Below are 17,752 nucleotides of genomic sequence, written 5' to 3'. Positions count from 1 at the left end.
TGTTATTTAATAGGCGACGCCCGCTCAATTATCGCAAAACTAAAAATGCGCCCTATGCATTATTTCCTTCCATTCGGTAATATCTGAATTCAAGTGGACCGCAGGGCAATATGGCATTATTTTTGTTGGACCTATCTCCCCCGATTTACGTTTACGTCAAAGGTAAAGCGCTTAAAATAGTTTTTCGGACTTACCAGCCTTCACTTAAATGGCAATGAATTTTTCCACGTATTCCCTGGCGGATGAGGGTCTCTCTACTGCTGCATAGTTTCGGGCGACAGCTTCCGGTAGACAGGACACTTTTCACAATGCCTTCGGACAGACTTTTCTTTTATGCTCGGCTCCTTTGTACTCTCGGGTATTCCGTTCTTGCAACTCACTACACTACACAAAACAAGGCGAAACGGTTTTGATTTAGAATAAGAGATCAATGGAAGTGGCGGAAGGCGGTTGAGATGATGCCTCATGTAAAACGGCATTGACATTGGCCAGTCCATTGTCCGGCAAATGGGACAAAGCCGAATCCAGTGACACAAAGGCTGAACTGAAGGAATTCTGAGCACAAAAAACACTAAGTATAACGATCGGCACTAGGCTAATACTAATACATTTCACACACAATTTTTGCACTGAAATAAATCTAATCTAAAATGAAGGCAAGCCACTACTGCATTTTATATTTATATTAAATTATAGAACAAGAATTTTGTATACAAAAATTATAATAATTATGGGGTTTTTGATAAAACATAAACCAAATAAATGTTTGTTATAATTTGGTATCAAATGTATAGCCTTCAGCAAATAATTTTTCAAGAAATTTTCAAGTTTCTTATTTCAGTTCATCGTTTTTAAGCTTTCTTTTAATTTTTAATGTTTTTTTAATGGAAATCTTTTAGTTTTGTTAAAGTATTTATTTTCTGAGTAAAAATTTTCCCAAGTTTAGCTGCTTTGCAATTTAAATGTACACTAAATTCAAGAATTTATTATTATTTAATATTTTTAAATTCTTTTTCAAAGCATAATAACATATCTTGATTTTAGATCCTTATTTATTTCCGTGCAGCAAACTCAGCCGGCAAAAAAACACTGCACTCACATTCCCACACCCGGAGACGCGAATTGTGTATTTTTGTTGATTTCTTTTTATGAATCCGTTGGTGGAGCACGCCTCGAAGTCGATGGCACAAATTCGCGTGTGGCTGCCCTCGCGATGCGCTCCGTTCGGCGGACAGACTGTGACTGAGGCTAAAAAGCTGGCGACTGATTGCGAGGCGGAAACTGCGTCGGCGGCGCCAAAAGCTGCTCTGCCGGCGGAGCAGTCAACGCCGACGACATCGGCAGAATGCCGGTCTATATTGTAACTGTTTGTTTGCCGCCTCTCTGTGCTGCAGATACTTTCGTTGTCCGTTGTCCGTCGTCCGCTGTCCGTTGTCCGTTGTTGATACTGATGGAGCACAAAATTCGAAATGCAATTAAAAGCGTTTGTTTGAAAGAATTTGAAATAGCAGCAGATAACTTTTGTTCGAGAGAAGGCAGAAAATGCTTTTTGGAAAGGCAAAACAAAAACAGCCAGCTTTTGTAATTTGTTAATCAAATTGTTGGGCATAGCAAGTAAATAGTTTTAATTGATTTTTAAGAAGCATAGAATTTTATATTTATAGATACAAAAATTAAGAAATTGTGGCCAATTGCCCGAATTGGAAATCAGTCAGGTTTAAATTAGAAATTAATCAAACTGTTAACTGTTAACTGTTAATAAAATAATTTCTATTTTATTTTAAAATAGCCTTTATAAGGTTTGTATTGAATGTTAATGATGTTAACTTGTGTAAATCAAAGTTTATTATTTTGCATAGATATAGAAATATGTTTTTATGTGTCTAGAATTCTTAGATTAAGAATTGGTAACACTTGCTTAGACAAATATTATGTTTAGACGTTAATCTTATCTATATCTTGTATGTTGTTAGCCTAATTATGTGTTAATCTCATTATGTCTCACTGAAAATCTTACCTACAAGTGTGTTAGATTGTTTACCTAATTGTTTTTTGATAATTCAAGCTTATATCCACATTTTATGAGAATTTTATTATTAAAAATTCAAACAAGTATTGCAACTTTTCAATTATTTTATGTCTCCAAGAGATAAATCTTAAAAAATAAAAGATAAAAGAGTAAAAGATCTGAACTGCTAACTCTAGGAGCACCTATTAATTTAATTTTTATTTATTTCTTTCTTTTAAACTACATATTTTTATTTCTATATTCTATATTTCCTAATTTCTATTTTATTTCTTACTTTTTTTATTGAAAATAAAACTTTAAAACTCTTTAACTATACATTAGTATATTCCCGAGTCCAATCCCCTGTGCTTTGTGTTTGCAGAACTCGTGCGAATCAAAATAAAGCGCAATTTCGCCGGTCTCAGTGCAATTTAGAGCTGCATTGCAAAGCGCAGACCTGCTGCCATGACCAGGTTTTTTTCCCACCGCAGACACCTGCTATCCTGGACTTTAAGCACTTGGCTATAAATAGGAGCTACTGGTGGAGTACCCGAAGCCAGCGGGCGCAACACTTTCGTTTAACTTTTGTGGCAACAGAAATTAGTTCCCAGGCGGCCCCATAAGCTCAGAAAAGAAAAAGGGCTAGAAACTTGAAGGAAGACAGAAGCAAAAGGGGGGGCAGGCAGTCGATATGGCGACATGTGCCCCTGGTCCCACATGTGCCGCTGGGGCCAAGTTTGCTTTCTTAATTATTTACACGTAATAAAAACTAAGCATAATTTTCCAGCGGCAACTAACCCATCGAGGAACGCACTGGCGCCTCATTTCAAATTCTATAAATAATTTCAAAAGCGGTTGATACGTATTGCCAAAGGCTTCAGAAAGCCGGAAAAATGGAAAACACATTCATACAAGTTGTTGGTTAAAGAGAGGGAGATAGAGAGGATAGAGAGAGCAAAGCGGAAGAGAGTGAAACTCTGCTGGCAGAGAAAGAGAGAGCTTCGACTGCTACGCCAACAGCGCAGCAGCAGCAGCGGCGGCGTCACATGCGGCGTATGCGTAATTTTGTCAGCCTTATCAGAAAGCCATTGCAAGCAAAAGTTTATTTTAAAGAGCCGGGCCATTTATCGAACTTGCAACGTGCTGTTGTTGTTGTCTCCTGCGGTCTGGAGCCACACGCTCCACTCCCCTCTACCCCTATCCTACCCCCCTTGTACGGAATGGAGCTCCTTTTTGCCAGGATGCAAGCCTATCCCAACACAAGAGTCGCGTTGTTTGCACACCGAGTGCCCAAAGCCCGCCAATTGTTTATTCAAGCAGCATCCCAGCCCATGTGCACTTGAACTGGCCGCCGCCCCTCTCCTCCTCTCCCTTGGTTTGGCATGCCTGTGCATTCATTGGGTCTGCGATGTGTTTGTCTGGCCATTTTTTTTATTCCCAGCCAGCCTTCATCTATGGCACACTGCGGGGAAATGTTCAATTATTCAGTTAGTAAATTAATTGTAAATTGAATAGAGTTTAAAGGAGTTTTAATTATATATTTATAGATAAATCTTAATCAAGGCTCATCAGTGGTTTCTCATCTCACAAAGTTTGTATTATTTATTGTAAAAATAAAGTAGGAAATATGTATATGAAACTTTTATCATATTAAAGAGTCTCTATATATCACTATTTTATTTTAAAATCAAACTGCTTTCTCGGCCTGCTATTCTTAACAAAACCATTTCATAGATTAAACTTAATTTCTCTTTGTGTATAAAGCGCTCCCTGCAGTTGTTATCGCGGCAGTTTGTTGTTGTCGCCGGGCTTAAACGGCTCTTAGCGGCAGTGAATCAGTGGCCAAACATGTAATCTGTTTAATGGCCACTGACCGTGCTCTCTGGACCCGGCTGTTTCAGCTTTTTGCTACTCCTGCTCCTGCTCCTGCTCCTCCCTTCTAGTCTGGCCATCGCGTATACGCACTGTTGGCCCGGTAAATGCTTGGAATTTGCATAGAGCTTTATTTCAAATACTTGTACTCTTTTCGGCATCTCTATGTTAGTGTCCACCTGTTGCTCGGTAAAGAAACACCAAATGCCATTTAGACATTTGCACATTCGGGGGCAAACAAAAAACGTAGTAAAAAAAATAGAAACATAAAAAAAAAACGTTAAACAAAAATCAAATAACTGCTGCAAAAAAAAAAAAAATAAACAAAACAAAACAAATACCAAAAGCGAGCGTAAACTTGTTGGTCGCGCCACTGATTTGCATAAACCGCAAAAAACCAAGCTGAAAGCGATAAAAGATTTACAGATCTCTGGCTGAGTAAACAACAATAAATAGAAACATTGCTCGCCACTTTTGGTTTCAACAGCATTTTCAATCAGTTAAGTTTTAGCCAAGGGAGCTAACATTTTCGATCCCTTAATCTAAGCCGCAGATCTTAATGATTTTTGGGAGTTTTTATTATAAACCCAGGGAACCTGCTCTACAAAAGCAGCCTTTTATGGCCTTATTTTAGCACCGTTTATCGATCTCAAATAACAGTTCTAAAATAAGTGCCTAAAAAACAAGACAAGAATGAAAAATTTGGTTAATTAGCATAAATAATTATGCAAGTTGCCTTGACTTGGCCAACTGAAGTATTTTCAGATATTAAACAATGCAACTTATTTGCATTGTGACATAGAGATCCTGATAGATCAATTTTAAAAGAAACATAATATAGTTCCTTACTCGATAGTTTTAATATCTTCCGTTCTGAAACCAGAATCATCATTTTTGATTACCAACTTTATTGTTTTCAGACCGTTTATAGATCTCGTATAAAAGCGGCTAAAGACGTGTTAAATATTTTCATTTGCCGAATTCAAACCCGATTAGCATCCAACTTGATTCGCATCGATTGGTTTATTCCCATTCATTTGCCCTAATTAAGTGAAATATGGATTTGCATTTTGATTAAATAATCCGAACATCGTTTTTGATTAGATCTCGTTTTAGGCAGTTAAATTTTAAGAGCGAAAAAAGCTAACAAACAAACAAATAAAATACAATTTAATTCAATATACTTATTTTATTTTAAATCATCTGTATATAATTATTGTTTAATTGCTTTTTCTTTATTTGGGAAAAAATTAATTTAAAAAAAATAAATTTAATAAAAATTATTTTTATAATATAAAAATCTTGAAACTACAATGTCAAGGTTTTGCTTTATGTTAAGCACCATCTGTTGAGATTTAAGGACATATACTGGGAACAGTTTAGTTTAGTCGTCACATATAGAGGGCGGAATAAGGAGTAAACTCAAATAATAAACATCTGAGTTGAGGAAGGGAAATTTAAAAAATGGTCTTATACCTGAGAAATTCCTGCCAGGAAACGCAAAAGCCCGCCATCTAGCGGAAATTTCCTTTTCTTAAGTGTGACCAACTGCAACGACATCAAGAACCTTTTCCTTTATCTGTCCAATTTTAGCATTTCTAACCTTAGTTCAGGCAGCCACACTGCACTTAAAGAAAAACAAAAATAAAGTCTTTGTTTTTCTGTGTTCATCGCAAATTCCCCGCCCCCGCCCTTTATTGCCAAAAAAAAAATGAGCTGGCGTGATAGCATCACCAGCATTCCCGGCGCAGTGGCGCATATCCTCAACGAAAGCGCCAACACTCTGCTCTCGCACAGCTCCGCCTTGTCGGGAGCAACAGTTGGCAGCGCCTTCTCTGGCGGATCGGGATCTGGATCTGATGGCGGGGGCTCCGAGGAAGGTGCCCCGCATGGCGAGTACCGCGGCTTGCCCATTCCCGCCTCACTGGTTCGGGAACAGTGGCGCCTGATCTTCACCAGCGATGCCAATATCCAGGATTTGAATGCGGCCATTGCCCATTGTCGGGATCTTGTCCTGCTGAGCGAAGAGGTCAGTGAGGAGCGGCGCTGGCTGGTCAGACACCTGGTGGACCTGCGTTACTCTCTGCAACAGCTGGAGGAGGCCCAGGAGCAGCAATCGCTCTCTTCGGACATTGTCCTGATGAATGCCATACGGGCGGTGGTAGGGCACCACTTTGTGCCGCATCACCCGCACCATGGCAAGCGAAGTCGCCTGCAGGCAGCCGCCAGGAGAAACTACTGCGACCACTGCACCGCCATTATCTGGAGCGTGGTTCAGGCTTCATACGTGTGCAGTGACTGCGGCTACCTGGTGCACCAAAAGTGCATCGACAATGTTAAGCGGGTATGCGCCCACGTACTGGTTTCGGAGCGTCAGTATCCCGTTGCGGAGATCTGTCCAGAGATTGGCCTTGCCGCCCAGGGATACAAGTGCGCCGAGTGCGGAACGCTGCTTAACCTAAGTGAGTGGTAATCATTTAAAGGAAGTTGTTGAAAATAATAAGTGCGTTACTTGCCCACAGAAAACACCTGGATAGAGCCACGTCTGTGCGACTACAGTGGCATGTACTTTTGTCCCCGCTGCCATTGGAATGACAGCAACTTTATACCAGCCCGCATTATCCACAACTGGGATTTCTCGGCCCGGCGAGTCTCCCGCATGGCGCTCCAAGAGATCCGCCTGTTCCTGAACAAGCCGCTCATCCGGCTGGAGGAGGACAACCCCAAGCTGTTTGTGTTCGTGGAGAAGCTATGTGCGGTGAAAAAACTACGCCAAAATCTGGTGCACATGCGTCACTATCTGGCCGCCTGCAAGATCGCCAGCGATCTGAAACTGGTGGACCAGCAGCTCAGCGGACGACGACACCTTGCGCAATCCAATGAGTTCTACTCGCTGACTGATTTGGTTCAGGTGGACACTGGAGCTCTCACAGAGTTTCTGCAGGCTGTGTTTAAGGCCTTCGATGAGCACATCCGATCGTGCCACATGTGCCTGGCCCAGGCGTACATCTGCGAGATCTGCAGCAACAACGAAGTGATCTTCCCCTTCGACGACGGCTGCATTAAGTGCGATCAGTGCAACTCCATCTTCCACCGGGTCTGCCTCACGCGCAAGAATATGATTTGCCCCAAGTGCACTCGCATCCAGGAGCGGCGTCTGCAGCTGGATCGCATGAAGAGCACCCAGGAGGAGGAGGAAGAGGCCACCGATGATGACGTGGCTGTCGCGGAATAGCTTTTTGAATATCAAGTTCACTCGTCTCTGTGCTGGTTTTTAATGTTATATTTACATAGGGTGTAACCAAAAATATATATAAAACTACTATTAAATTTAAGATTAAGGAGTCCCTTTTAGTTATCCTTCTTCCCGTACTTTTCCTTCTTGTGGAACTTTCTGGGATTTATGCCGTATGCCTTTAATCGATCGTCTGTTATGCCACTGGAGTTTTTGTTCATTTTATTTTTCGCCTTGAAGTTATTGTTTTTCTTTGCCGGAAAGGGTGCGCTTGCCTTGTGATCCGATTTCTTGAAAGGATTGGCCCCTTGCTTAGAGTTTCCTTGTTTGTTTTTCACCGGTGATTGCCCTGGCTTCGAGTTGGCTCTATTTTGTTGCTTGTTAAATGGATTATTTCCATTTGGTTTTTCGGATTTTTGCAGTGCGTTTTCAGTTGCCTTTTCAGATTTATTTTGCGCTGGTTCTTCCGTTCCATTTGCTGTCGTTTTATTTGCTTTTTTCTGTTTGTTTACCTTGTTCTTATCAGGTTTATTTTGCGTTTGCTGTGCAGGAGCATTTGCATTTGTACTTTGATCTTGTTTGCTCTTTTTTGGAGCAGAAGATTCGTCCTTCGCTTGGCTATCTTTAGCCTGCTTAGGCTGCTGTGACTCCTTGGACTGCTCTTGGAGGTTCTGTGCAGGAGTAGCTGCAGCTGCTGCTGCAGCAGCTTTACGTTTCAAGCGCTTCCTTTTCGATTTAGATAAACCTTCCGTAGGGATCTGAGACGATTCAGCTGGAGCAGACGTTTCGGCAGTTGGCTGAGCACTTGGAGTCTCTTCTGTTGGCTGATCCTCATCGTCAGAACTGAAATTATGCAAAGTTTTAGTCCTAGATCTAATGAAAATGAATAACTACTTACCCATCGCCGTAAAGACTCTTGAAAATCTTTCGCTTGAGGTCCTCATTCTTGGCCTTCATCTTGTACAGACGCTGCTCTTTCTTTTCTACATGCTCTGGTCGTGTTTGGACAGCCTTCTTGAGGCTGGCCCACTGATTAAGCTCCTTGTTCTTGGCCAGCACGATCTGCAATATAGAATGCCAGAAAATAAGTTTACTCCGCACATAGGGTTTGTGCACCTACCTCTTCTATCGTCAGGCCAAAATCATTGGGTGTAGTCTCCACATATTTGAAACGACACGGCAGATCTCCGATGATGTCCTCGCAATCCAGTTGATAATATTCGTCTATATACTCGCCATAGGTTTTCTCATCCTCTGGATTGAATGCCGGCTTCTCGGCCTGGATCATTTCCATGAAGCGATTCCGCCTGCCCTTGCGACCCTTGCGACCGCGCGTGCTCTCGATTAGCTCTTGCTGGAGTTGCTGCTTGGCAGTAGACGGATCGTAGTCACAGTCCATGTTGAAGTCATCGTCCTCGCAGTGCCCTTCATAATCTTCATCACCACCGTCCTTATGCTCCCTGGGATCGTAGTTATCCCAGTCCTCTAGCACCAACTCGTCGATATCCGAGGGGCACTCTGGCTTTTCCTCGCCCTCGTCCACCTTATAGTACTCGTCGTCGAAGAGCTCCTGCATGCGTCGATCGTGAGCATCCGGATCGAAGTCTTCTTCCAGTTCGTCGTCACGGAAACCGAGCTCATCGTTGCCGGTGACCGCTTTCAGTTTACGTATCTTTTCCTCGATCTCTTTGCGCTTCATATCCTTGATCAAGTCGAGTTCCTTCATCTTCTGCTGCTTCTCCTGTTCCTTGCGCTCCTTCAACTCCTTGCGTTTCTCCTTTCTCTTGTCGTCCGTCCGTCGAATGGACTGCTCCACGGTGCGGGGATAGCGCTTGATGAACTCCGCATCGGGTTCCTCAAAGCGGAAGTTGTACTTGTGCTCGAACTCCGCCTGCTTCTCTAGCTCCTGTTCATCCTCGGACAAGGGAGCGGTTTCGCCGACAATCTCATCGTAGGTGGGAATGGCGGACTCATCTGTTTTAGAATAGCCCTTGTTGAGGATGTAGTCTCTGAGGAAGCTCTCGCCCTGCGTCAGCTTGCTGCTGGCCCAGTACTGCTTCAGAGGTTCCAGCTGCTCTTTGTCTTTTTCTTCAATGTTCTCTTGTTGGCCAGCTAGCCACTTGGCAAAGTCTGCCTCCTCGGCCTCCGTTTGCTCCTTGGTCTTGCTGCGTTTCTTGAATATGCCGCCGAACTCCTCGTATTCGCCATCGTCCTCTTGGTTCATCACATTCCGGAACTCATCCTTCAGACGGCGCTCCTCCTCAACAGCGGTGGGAGACTGTGCACGCTGATATTCCTCCTCCTCCTTCTCCTGCTGCTCGTCATCCGAACTTTCAAACTTGCCATTGTGCTCAAGTATCACTTTCCTCTCGTAATCCTTTAGGGTCACTGGCTTTGATTTCTTCTTCTTTTTGGGAGAAGACTCCCCCTCTTTGTCGTTCTCATCGCTGGAGGATTCGTTGAAGAATCGCGTTTCCTTGTCGTATATTCGCGGGTCTTTGCTCTTTAGCGAGGAAAGCGTCTTGAAGAAGTCCTGGTCGAACTTGGGGTCCACTTCATCCTCCTCGGATGACTCGCTATCGCTGTCGAATTCGGATTCCGAAACGTCCAAGCCGCGATCTTTATCTGAAGAAAATCAAAGAATTAAGAAATTGGGCAATGGTTGCAATCTTCGCGCTTTACATTTTTGGAGCAGCTCCTTTTTGCGCAAGTGATTGTAGGTCTTGGCATAGTCCTCGTTGGTGGTCAGCTGCAGATCGTTGCCCTCATCATCCGAGCCGTCGAATAGATTATTGTTCATAATTAAGCTTATTTCCTCCGATTTTCTTATTAACTCTCGTTTCCACACGTGTTGACGGGAACAGCTGTTAAATTGATACGACAGCTGTTTTCGCTAGAGATGTGCAAACGAAGATCATACAATCGATAAGCTTTGACTTCAATTTAAATAAATTGAAATTAAAGTTGTTGAAGCCAAATATTTAAATTGCAGATATGGCGACTCAATTATTTATTTAACGCATACTGAAATTAAAATTTAATTATACAAATTTGTTTTTTTACAATCGTGACACCTATCGATGTTGTCATCAACGATTTGTCATACCTAAGGTTTTTATATTTACAATTTTCGCAAGTTTTGTTAATTACGCCAAATACTAGGCAATTTAGCAACATTCCAATTAGATGGCAGAGACACCTGAACCCCAAGAGGCCTTGAGCACCTCATCCTCCACGCCCGCCGACAAGGACTCCTCCAAGAGTGAGATATCCCCATCTTCTTTTCTATCACAAAGGTGTTATAATTTTTGTATGATTTGTTATCTTAGTTTGCGTTCTCCTAAACGCAACGGGAAATGTCCCCATCATCAAGAAACGCACATGGACAGTAGATCCCAATAAAACCGTCAGCTGGATTCAGAAGTTCATCCACAAATACTTAAAATTGGATGCCAACGAGCAGATTGCAAGTACCCCCCATTAACCCACCCAGAACCACAATCTTATTGCAAATCTTTGTACTGCAGTTCCTTTACGTTAACCAGACGTTCGCTCCCGCCCCAGATCAGATAATCAAAAACCTGTACGAGTGCCACGGGACCAATGGCAAGCTGGTGCTCTACTACTGCAAGAATCAGGCGTGGGGCTAAATCGATACGGACTTGATTCGGCTAAGTCTTAAGTATTTATTGTGTATTTTAATTAATGTGAATAAGCTGATGTTGCAAACTCGATTTCACACTTTATTTCCCCCCAAAGGGGCCTAACAATTGTATTTAAATGAATATTAGAAGGGATTTAGTCTCCACGCAGAGCCTCCAGCTCGTCGGCAGCCTCTTTGGATACCCTGTGATACTTCGCCACCGAGGGTCGGTAGTAGTAGGCCTGGTAATCGTTGCGCTCGGACATCTTGAGACGCACCTTCTCCTCCAGAAGGCTACAAAGATAACAATGAAGATATTACAAAGGCGAGTGGTCAACTTTTCCTGAGACCTACCGGATCTGCGCCTTCTCGTTCTCCTCGAACAGGTAGTGCAGGGACTTCTCGTAGTTTTGCTGCTCCGAGTTCAACAAGTAGCGGGAAATAAAGCGGGAGATGGGGTGCTGCAATGGAAAGCGAATATATTTAAATATAAGTTTGATATTTGTTTATTTTTCAACATAGCTCGTAGGTAAAACCACCTGACATACCTTCTCGTACTCCCAGTGCTTGGGCTCATAGCCCTCTGGAATCTCCGCCAGCTGCGCCGGGCCCACGAAGATGTTTGCGTAGAGAACCAGTCCAGTGACCGGGATCAGACCGAGCATTACGTAAAAGTGCATCAGATCCTTGAACTTGTCCCACTGGAAGCGCGACGGCTTGATGGTCATGTGGTGGTGTCCATGATCGCCGCCCATCCTGCGCAGCTGTTGCTGCAGGGCTAGAAATCCAGAGTAGTTGGTTGCGTAATGTGGAATGTGTTTACCGCGGTTGCTGAGCGGAGGACTCACCATTCCGGCAGGCGGGAGTCTGCAGGACAGTCCGGAAGTTCGCGAACTGTGCCGCCGGCGTCAGCAAACGGCTCCAACCGACCATTTTAATCTATTTTGATTTTTAATTCACGATTTGCAGCTGGTCGCGTCGAAGATGTTAGTTTCTGGGCAGCAACGTATCGATGTATCGATAACGGGTGCGGTAAAAACACGAGTAGCAACACACAAAAGTTCCTATACACAATTTTTAGAATTCGCACTTTTTCGAATTATTATTATGATGTTAAAATATATTCTATATTTAAAAAATGAAAGATTTTCCAAAGACTGCTTTTAGATTCTTCTATCAAGTCGCTACAAAAATAATTAATCTATTCTAAAATTTTAAATTTATCGTTTATCCTTAATGGTATAATTATACCATTGCAAGGTTTATAATTTAGTCTACTGACTTAAATTTGGTTCGTAATAAAAAAGAGATAATTCAATATATATTATTTTGATCAGCATCAACAGTCGATCAAGCCATGTTCTTCAGATAGATGTTCAGGTAGATTTTCGAGACATTTTTAATATTTTTACAATTTTAATTTTAATTCTGCTCAAATTTGATTGTTATATCATATAGATGGCATAGGAACAATCGGAATATATAAAAGAAATTGTTAAACTGTTAATTTAATACATATAAGAAATTAATGAAAATATATAATAAATTATTAAAAGTTGACTTTACTTCTTATAGTTTATATTATATTAAATATATCAACCCTGAGAATAGTAATTTTAAAAATAAAGCATAAATTTTATTTCCCTCGAATTTTATATCATATGTCATACATAATTTCAAGTTAGTTATCCTTTTCATTTGACCGAAGTTGATCGTTTTGTAATGCGCCAATTGAAAACTTCGGCTTGGCAAAAGTGGATTTCCTTCTTGTTTTTTATTGATTTAATTTATTTTTATTGAAACAATGTTATTATTTATAAAATATTTTAGAAAAATTCCTCGTGACACGAGCGCCCTGTGTGACTATTAAAGCTTGACAGTAGTGCAGGAAAATTGCTCTAGTGACATCGATATTTGAGTATCGATAACATGGATAGGTCGTCAGACGTTGACCATCACTGTTCATCCACAAAAACAACGTCTGGAAGTAAAATTAAAGAAAACTTTTTTTTACTGATAAAAGGTACATTCTTAACCCGTTCTGACTCATAAGAAGAGTACAAACTCTAGGAATATGTGAAACAAAAGAAGGTGCTATCAAATAAGTGAAAATCAAGTAATCTGGGATGATTTTTGAGGCACACACCCGCCCAGTTTGCTGATAAAAGCTCGTATAGCGCAAAAAAAGTAAATATCATTAAGAGAAGGCAAAACACAAATGCGCAGTTTGTTTGCAAATAATTGCCATTAAGCTGTTTGTGAGTGCGTGTGTATGATTGTTAGCAATTTTCCATTTTCCTGCAAGGAGCTTGTGCAATTTTATTCCTGTGTGTGTATGTACCTACAGTAGCGGGACAAAGGAGCAGGCCTACTCCCTTTTACAGTGATTGGAAAAAGGAGCAGTACGGCACATTTAACAGTGATGGCAGAAGGGATTGCGTAGTTTCAGAATTAAAGAAATTTAAATAACATTCCAAACCACTTTTAAGAAAAGTGGTACAGAGAAGCAGATAAACAAGTTCATTTAATGGAATTTTACCACTAATGGCAATCTCTTAGTTACTGATATTTTATGTGCTCTTGTTATTTGTACAACTTTGTACTGTAACTGCGATAAGCAGTCAGCTTGTTTCATTCTTTGTTGTTATCTGTCATGAATATACCTTATTTGTCTCGCCACCGCTACCATGCCCATTTGTAGCCCCACCACTGTATGTGTAGCCCGCAAGGTGGGCGCCTTCCAGGGCCAAGTTAAACTTTGGCCAAATCTTTTCCGTTCAAATGCACGGTTGTGAATCAGCCAGTATTCAGTACCAGTGCCAGTGCCATTCCAACACCAACCCACGGCAGCGAATAATCAGTCAAGAAAACTAGCTTGTCGGCTGTGACGTCATCGATAGAGTACTGCCATCGCTGCTTATGGCTAATTTATTCTCGCATTTCAGCGGCAGTATATATTCCACATGCCAATATAATCGACTGAGCCACGTCCTGCGTCACCGCGAGAATTCCAATCACATCGAACGGATACGGATAGCACCCGACCGAACACTTACCCACCCAACCACCACCCCACAACACCCAACACAGTCGCAATGGATTCCCATTCGCGTTTCACACCGAGATTACCAGGTAAGTCCGCTGGCCGCTTGGCCAAAAGTCATGCTTCTCGATTCGAATACCTAGTTTTGATCTTTGGTTTTGTAACTGCTTAGCATTTTGAGCGCCACTGCAAGCGATTTGCCTTGTTGGTTGCCGCGAAAGAATTCCCAAAACTATTACAGAACCGCAGTTGTACAGGTGAACTTTGCTTAATACAGATACTTAATACATCTAAATATGATCAAACTTTAATCGAAAGTACTTAAATTAATAGACTTTATATAATTTGAAAGTTAGAAATTGAAAAGAACAAGGAATACTAAACATAAATCAATTTTTTTGATGTGAATAGAACTCCAATATTTATAAATTCATTTACTTCATTTCCAAAAATAAGTCAAACATAAATTGTAGTTTCTTTGTAATATTAGACCTGATACTTTGTAGTTAAAAAAAAATAATCCATTGTAGGCAAGTTCACCTTTAGACTGGTTTCCCCCTACCAATCTGCGTCTTAAGTTTTGGGAGTCATTTGGCCGCACCGCTTTGTTTTGTTTTTATTACCGTATAATGTAGCTTTTTTTTTGAGGGGGAGAGCTGTGCCCCCGTTGAAGAACTAACAGTAATAGCGAGCGATTAAAACTAATTTTTGTGTCCCGCCCCCGCCTTGCCTCTTGCCTAACCCCCCTAACCGCCCCGTAATCCAACCTCTTTGTTTTTGGTATCAAGTTGTGCTACTAACCCCATTTCAAACTGTAAAACCCAGCCTATATGGGCAGCTCACAGTCTTTCTCTGTACATACATATATCTTGCATAAATATATTACTATCCGACATGTTTGCTTGGTTTGTTGTGGATCCTATGTTACTACTTTTCGCTAGCTGTGTTGTTGCCAATGTTTGTTACGAGGTTGCGTTTGTGTCATCGTTATCCCTAGACCTAGCTTAGAGCTCCCCAATCCCCGAATTGTCTCTGTTCTGTTCTGTTCAGTAATTGTCTGCCAATAATAATAGCGAAAAAGTAAGATTGTTGATTATCTAACAAATCAGATGCCAATGTACTCATCAAATTAAATTTCTCTGATTCATGTCTATTCACTTACTCAAACTCAATCCGAACTAAACTTGTTGCCTCAGGCCGTCAAAATACTTAAGTGAAAGCATTACTTGTAAGATTACGTTTTTGGAATACCAGTCCGCTCCAGGAAAACTTACGAGATTCACAAATGCCTTACCTCTCGCACCCCAAGGTCCCGCCATCAATCCGATCGTCGACAACTCGGACGAGCCCCAACCAAGTCTCTCCGATCTGCACGACTTCGAGCCGAAGCTAGAGTTCGACGATACGGAGCTGCTGGCTCCATCACCACTGGAAAGTAAGTAGAACATCGGGAAATACCGGGGAGTCACAGAACAGAAACCAGCGAAGCAGGGAGCAGAGGAACAGGAAATGTTTCTGTAACTTATAGATCCACTAATAGATTCTTTGATTCATCCCCAGAAGATGTTATGGTCGGTGACTTTGTACTGGCCGATGGTAAGTAAAAACATTATTTCCTATTAGTCGATCGATGCATTACCTCTCTCTTACTTCATTTAGATCCAGAACTAGAGCCCGAAGAGGATGTGAATCCTTTGGAGGACGATTTCGAGGACCAACTCAGGGATCAGTCCGAGACTTTTCAGACGCCCAAAAACAAATGCGATTTCCTCGGCACGGACAAGCAGGGTCGTCACATTTTCGCTATATACGCGTCACGCTTTCCAGAAAAATCTCAGCTTGAGGCCTTCGTTCGGTAAGGAAGAACTCTGAGTATAATACCTTAATTTCTTTCTTATCTAACCGATTGCTTCATCTTTTCCCGCAGTGAAATTATAAAAGAAATTGAACCGTTTGTCGAGAACGATTACATACTCGTATATTTCCATCAAGGCCTCAAGGAAGACAACAAACCATCCGCGCAGTTCCTGTGGAACTCGTATAAGGAGCTCGACCGTAACTTTCGCAAGAATCTGAAGACTCTGTATGTGGTGCATCCGACGTGGTTCATTCGGGTCATTTGGAACTTCTTTAGCCCCTTCATCAGCGATAAGTTCCGCAAGAAGCTAGTCTACATCTCCAGCCTGGACGAGCTGCGCCAGGCGCTCGGCCTGAACAAGCTGAAGTTGCCGGACAACATCTGCGACCTGGACGACAAACTGAACCCCAGTCGGAAGCCATCGACGCCGCCACCCAGCAGCAGCATAAATGCATCCCGGCAGCAGCAGCACAAAATGGCGACGACGCATCAATTCGGGGTGCCCCTGAAGTTCATTGTGATGAACAGCCCCTGCCTGAACTCCATTCCTCCGATTGTTCGCAAGTGTGTGGACTCGCTGTCGATCACAGGCGTGATAGATACCGAGGGCATATTCCGGAGATCGGGCAATCACTCTGAGATCATGGCGCTCAAGGAACGCGTTAACCGCGGCGAGGATGTGGATTTAAAGAGCGTGAATGTACACGTCATCGCTGGCTTGCTAAAGAGTTTCCTACGTGACCTCACCGAGCCGCTGCTCACGTTTGAGCTATACGAGGATGTGACTCGTTTCCTGGACTGGCCCAAAGAGGAGCGATCGCGGAATGTGACTCAACTGATACGCGAAAAACTGCCTGAGGAGAACTATGAGCTGTTCAAGTACATCGTCGAGTTCCTGGTGCGTGTGATGGACTGTGAGGACCTCAACAAGATGACCTCCTCCAACCTAGCCATCGTCTTTGGCCCCAATTTCCTGTGGTCGCGCAGCACCAGCACCTCCCTGGAGGAGATCGCCCCCATCAACGCGTTCGTCGACTTCGTGTTGCAGAACCACAAGGACATCTACTTGATCGACGTCAATCAGCGCACGGTGTCCGTCGACTAGCGACTGGCCACCGCCACCCACAAACAAGTCCGTAATTGTAAATTGTTTGATTTTAATGTTAGTCCTAAGTAAACCAACGGTTAGCGAAAAAAGAGCACACAAAACGGCAACGGAAACTAGAGTTGATAACAGTTTCGTGTATAAAGTGTACTGTACTCCTAAGTTGAATTTTAAACTGTGTGTAAGTGTGAGAACTACTTGTAGCCCCAACTCCACGCCAACTCGCCTCCGGATCACAATTATTTAGCTCCCACGGTGTGAGCACTTAGTACGATTGATTTACCAAAGACATTTGCTCGTGTTCGTCTGTCCAGCATCGAGCAGAAGATAAATTCGAAACGAGATTTTATTATTATGTATTATGCAATAAACGCACATTCCCCATAACCAAAACGAACGAATCTTGGTTGCGTTGCTGAATGCACCTCTCGCACGTATGTAAGTGGAGTTGTGGCGAACTCGAAAATCGTATGTGTAGAATTTTGAATTTCCTTATAGTAATAAAAAAAAACCAATTTTTATAAAATAACGGTATTGTTAAAAATAAAGTCAAATGTTAAAACACGAATTTGCTTTGGTTATATTATTGTTTACTTCGTCAGTTCGGATATTTGAAAATTTGTGGATTGATTTAAAACGCAAAATAAATAATATTAAAACTAGCTTCGGGAAGCCTATGCTCATAATTGGTCATGTTTACTTATATATATTTTTTGAATTGTGAAAAGCCATTTTTATTTCGATTAAGCATTAATTTAATTAATTAATATGGAAATATTAAAACATATTATTTTAAACATATTTTAAATGGGGTTACATTGATACAATTTTCGGAAATTGTCAAAAAAAATTTTAACTAATCATAATTTAGTAAAAAATGAATTCATTTACTTTTTTTACTAAATTATGATTTTTTTTATTCCGATCGAGAAATACAATTTTAATTAATTAATGTAAAAATATACAAAATTAATGTAAAAATATACAA

General features: G+C 41.7%; 6 protein-coding genes across 25 annotated transcripts in view; 3 read left to right on the top strand and 3 right to left on the bottom strand.

The window, feature by feature from the left end:
• The window catches only part of Mp (collagen XV/XVIII-type protein multiplexin), a 62,129-nt gene extending 60,850 nt beyond the window's left edge, over positions 1–1,279 (bottom strand). For 8 of the 11 annotated variants that reach the window (XM_086829713.1, XM_086829715.1, XM_086829716.1 and 5 more), the window contains exons 1-2: positions 1,100–1,279; positions 195–384 (exon numbers count right to left, since the gene is read on the bottom strand). The gene's annotated coding sequence lies outside the window, so the exon portion shown is untranslated. The remainder of the gene's footprint in view (positions 1–194; positions 385–1,099) is intronic. The other 3 variants (XM_086829714.1, XM_086829723.1, XM_086829721.1) reach the window with 1 other exon arrangement.
• Positions 1,280–5,465: 4,186 nt separating this feature from the next.
• Positions 5,466–7,210, top strand: DEF8 (differentially expressed in FDCP 8 homolog). The gene is made up of 2 exons (XM_020956856.2): positions 5,466–6,342; positions 6,403–7,210. The coding sequence occupies exons 1-2, from the start codon at positions 5,592–5,594 to the stop codon at positions 7,113–7,115; spliced, it is 1,464 nt and encodes a 487-aa protein (XP_020812515.2). The 5' UTR covers positions 5,466–5,591; the 3' UTR covers positions 7,116–7,210.
• LOC110187455 (protein KRI1 homolog) lies at positions 7,127–10,043 on the bottom strand. Its single transcript, XM_020956846.2, has 4 exons — positions 9,798–10,043; positions 8,236–9,740; positions 8,014–8,177; positions 7,127–7,958 (listed from the first exon to the last, which is right to left on the bottom strand). The coding sequence occupies exons 1-4, from the start codon at positions 9,913–9,915 to the stop codon at positions 7,232–7,234; spliced, it is 2,514 nt and encodes an 837-aa protein (XP_020812505.2). The 5' UTR covers positions 9,916–10,043; the 3' UTR covers positions 7,127–7,231.
• Positions 10,044–10,064: 21 nt separating this feature from the next.
• On the top strand, positions 10,065–10,849 carry Atg12 (Autophagy-related 12). Its single transcript, XM_020956458.2, has 3 exons — positions 10,065–10,377; positions 10,445–10,581; positions 10,643–10,849. Exons 1-3 carry the CDS (start codon positions 10,302–10,304, stop codon positions 10,763–10,765), a joined length of 336 nt encoding a protein of 111 aa, XP_020812117.1. The 5' UTR covers positions 10,065–10,301; the 3' UTR covers positions 10,766–10,849.
• Positions 10,787–11,741, bottom strand: ND-SGDH (NADH dehydrogenase (ubiquinone) SGDH subunit). The gene is made up of 4 exons (XM_020956446.2): positions 11,607–11,741; positions 11,307–11,536; positions 11,113–11,219; positions 10,787–11,052 (listed from the first exon to the last, which is right to left on the bottom strand). Exons 1-4 carry the CDS (start codon positions 11,689–11,691, stop codon positions 10,914–10,916), a joined length of 561 nt encoding a protein of 186 aa, XP_020812105.1. The 5' UTR covers positions 11,692–11,741; the 3' UTR covers positions 10,787–10,913.
• An 895-nt stretch (positions 11,742–12,636) lies between these two features.
• RhoGAP68F (Rho GTPase activating protein at 68F) lies at positions 12,637–17,332 on the top strand. Of its 10 annotated transcripts, none has more exons than XM_086829709.1 (7): positions 12,659–12,781; positions 13,704–13,890; positions 14,998–15,029; positions 15,111–15,236; positions 15,362–15,397; positions 15,461–15,656; positions 15,729–17,332. In XM_086829709.1, exons 5-7 carry the CDS (start codon positions 15,370–15,372, stop codon positions 16,762–16,764), a joined length of 1,260 nt encoding a protein of 419 aa, XP_086685835.1. In that variant the 5' UTR covers positions 12,659–12,781; positions 13,704–13,890; positions 14,998–15,029; positions 15,111–15,236; positions 15,362–15,369; the 3' UTR covers positions 16,765–17,332. The 10 variants fall into 10 exon arrangements, with proteins under 10 accessions (XP_020812567.1, XP_086685835.1, XP_086685834.1 ...); XM_086829708.1 differs by having other exon boundaries at positions 12,660–12,781; positions 15,365–15,397; XM_086829710.1 differs by having other exon boundaries at positions 12,699–12,945; positions 15,365–15,397.
• Positions 17,333–17,752: the final 420 nt, after the last annotated feature.

This window comes from Drosophila serrata, unplaced genomic scaffold (genome assembly GCF_035046125.1).
Source record: "Drosophila serrata isolate PLE 108 unplaced genomic scaffold, ASM3504612v1 contig_217, whole genome shotgun sequence".
Classification (NCBI taxonomy): Eukaryota; Metazoa; Arthropoda; class Insecta; order Diptera; family Drosophilidae; genus Drosophila; species Drosophila serrata.
This window is presented reverse-complemented; position numbering and strand designations above follow the sequence as displayed.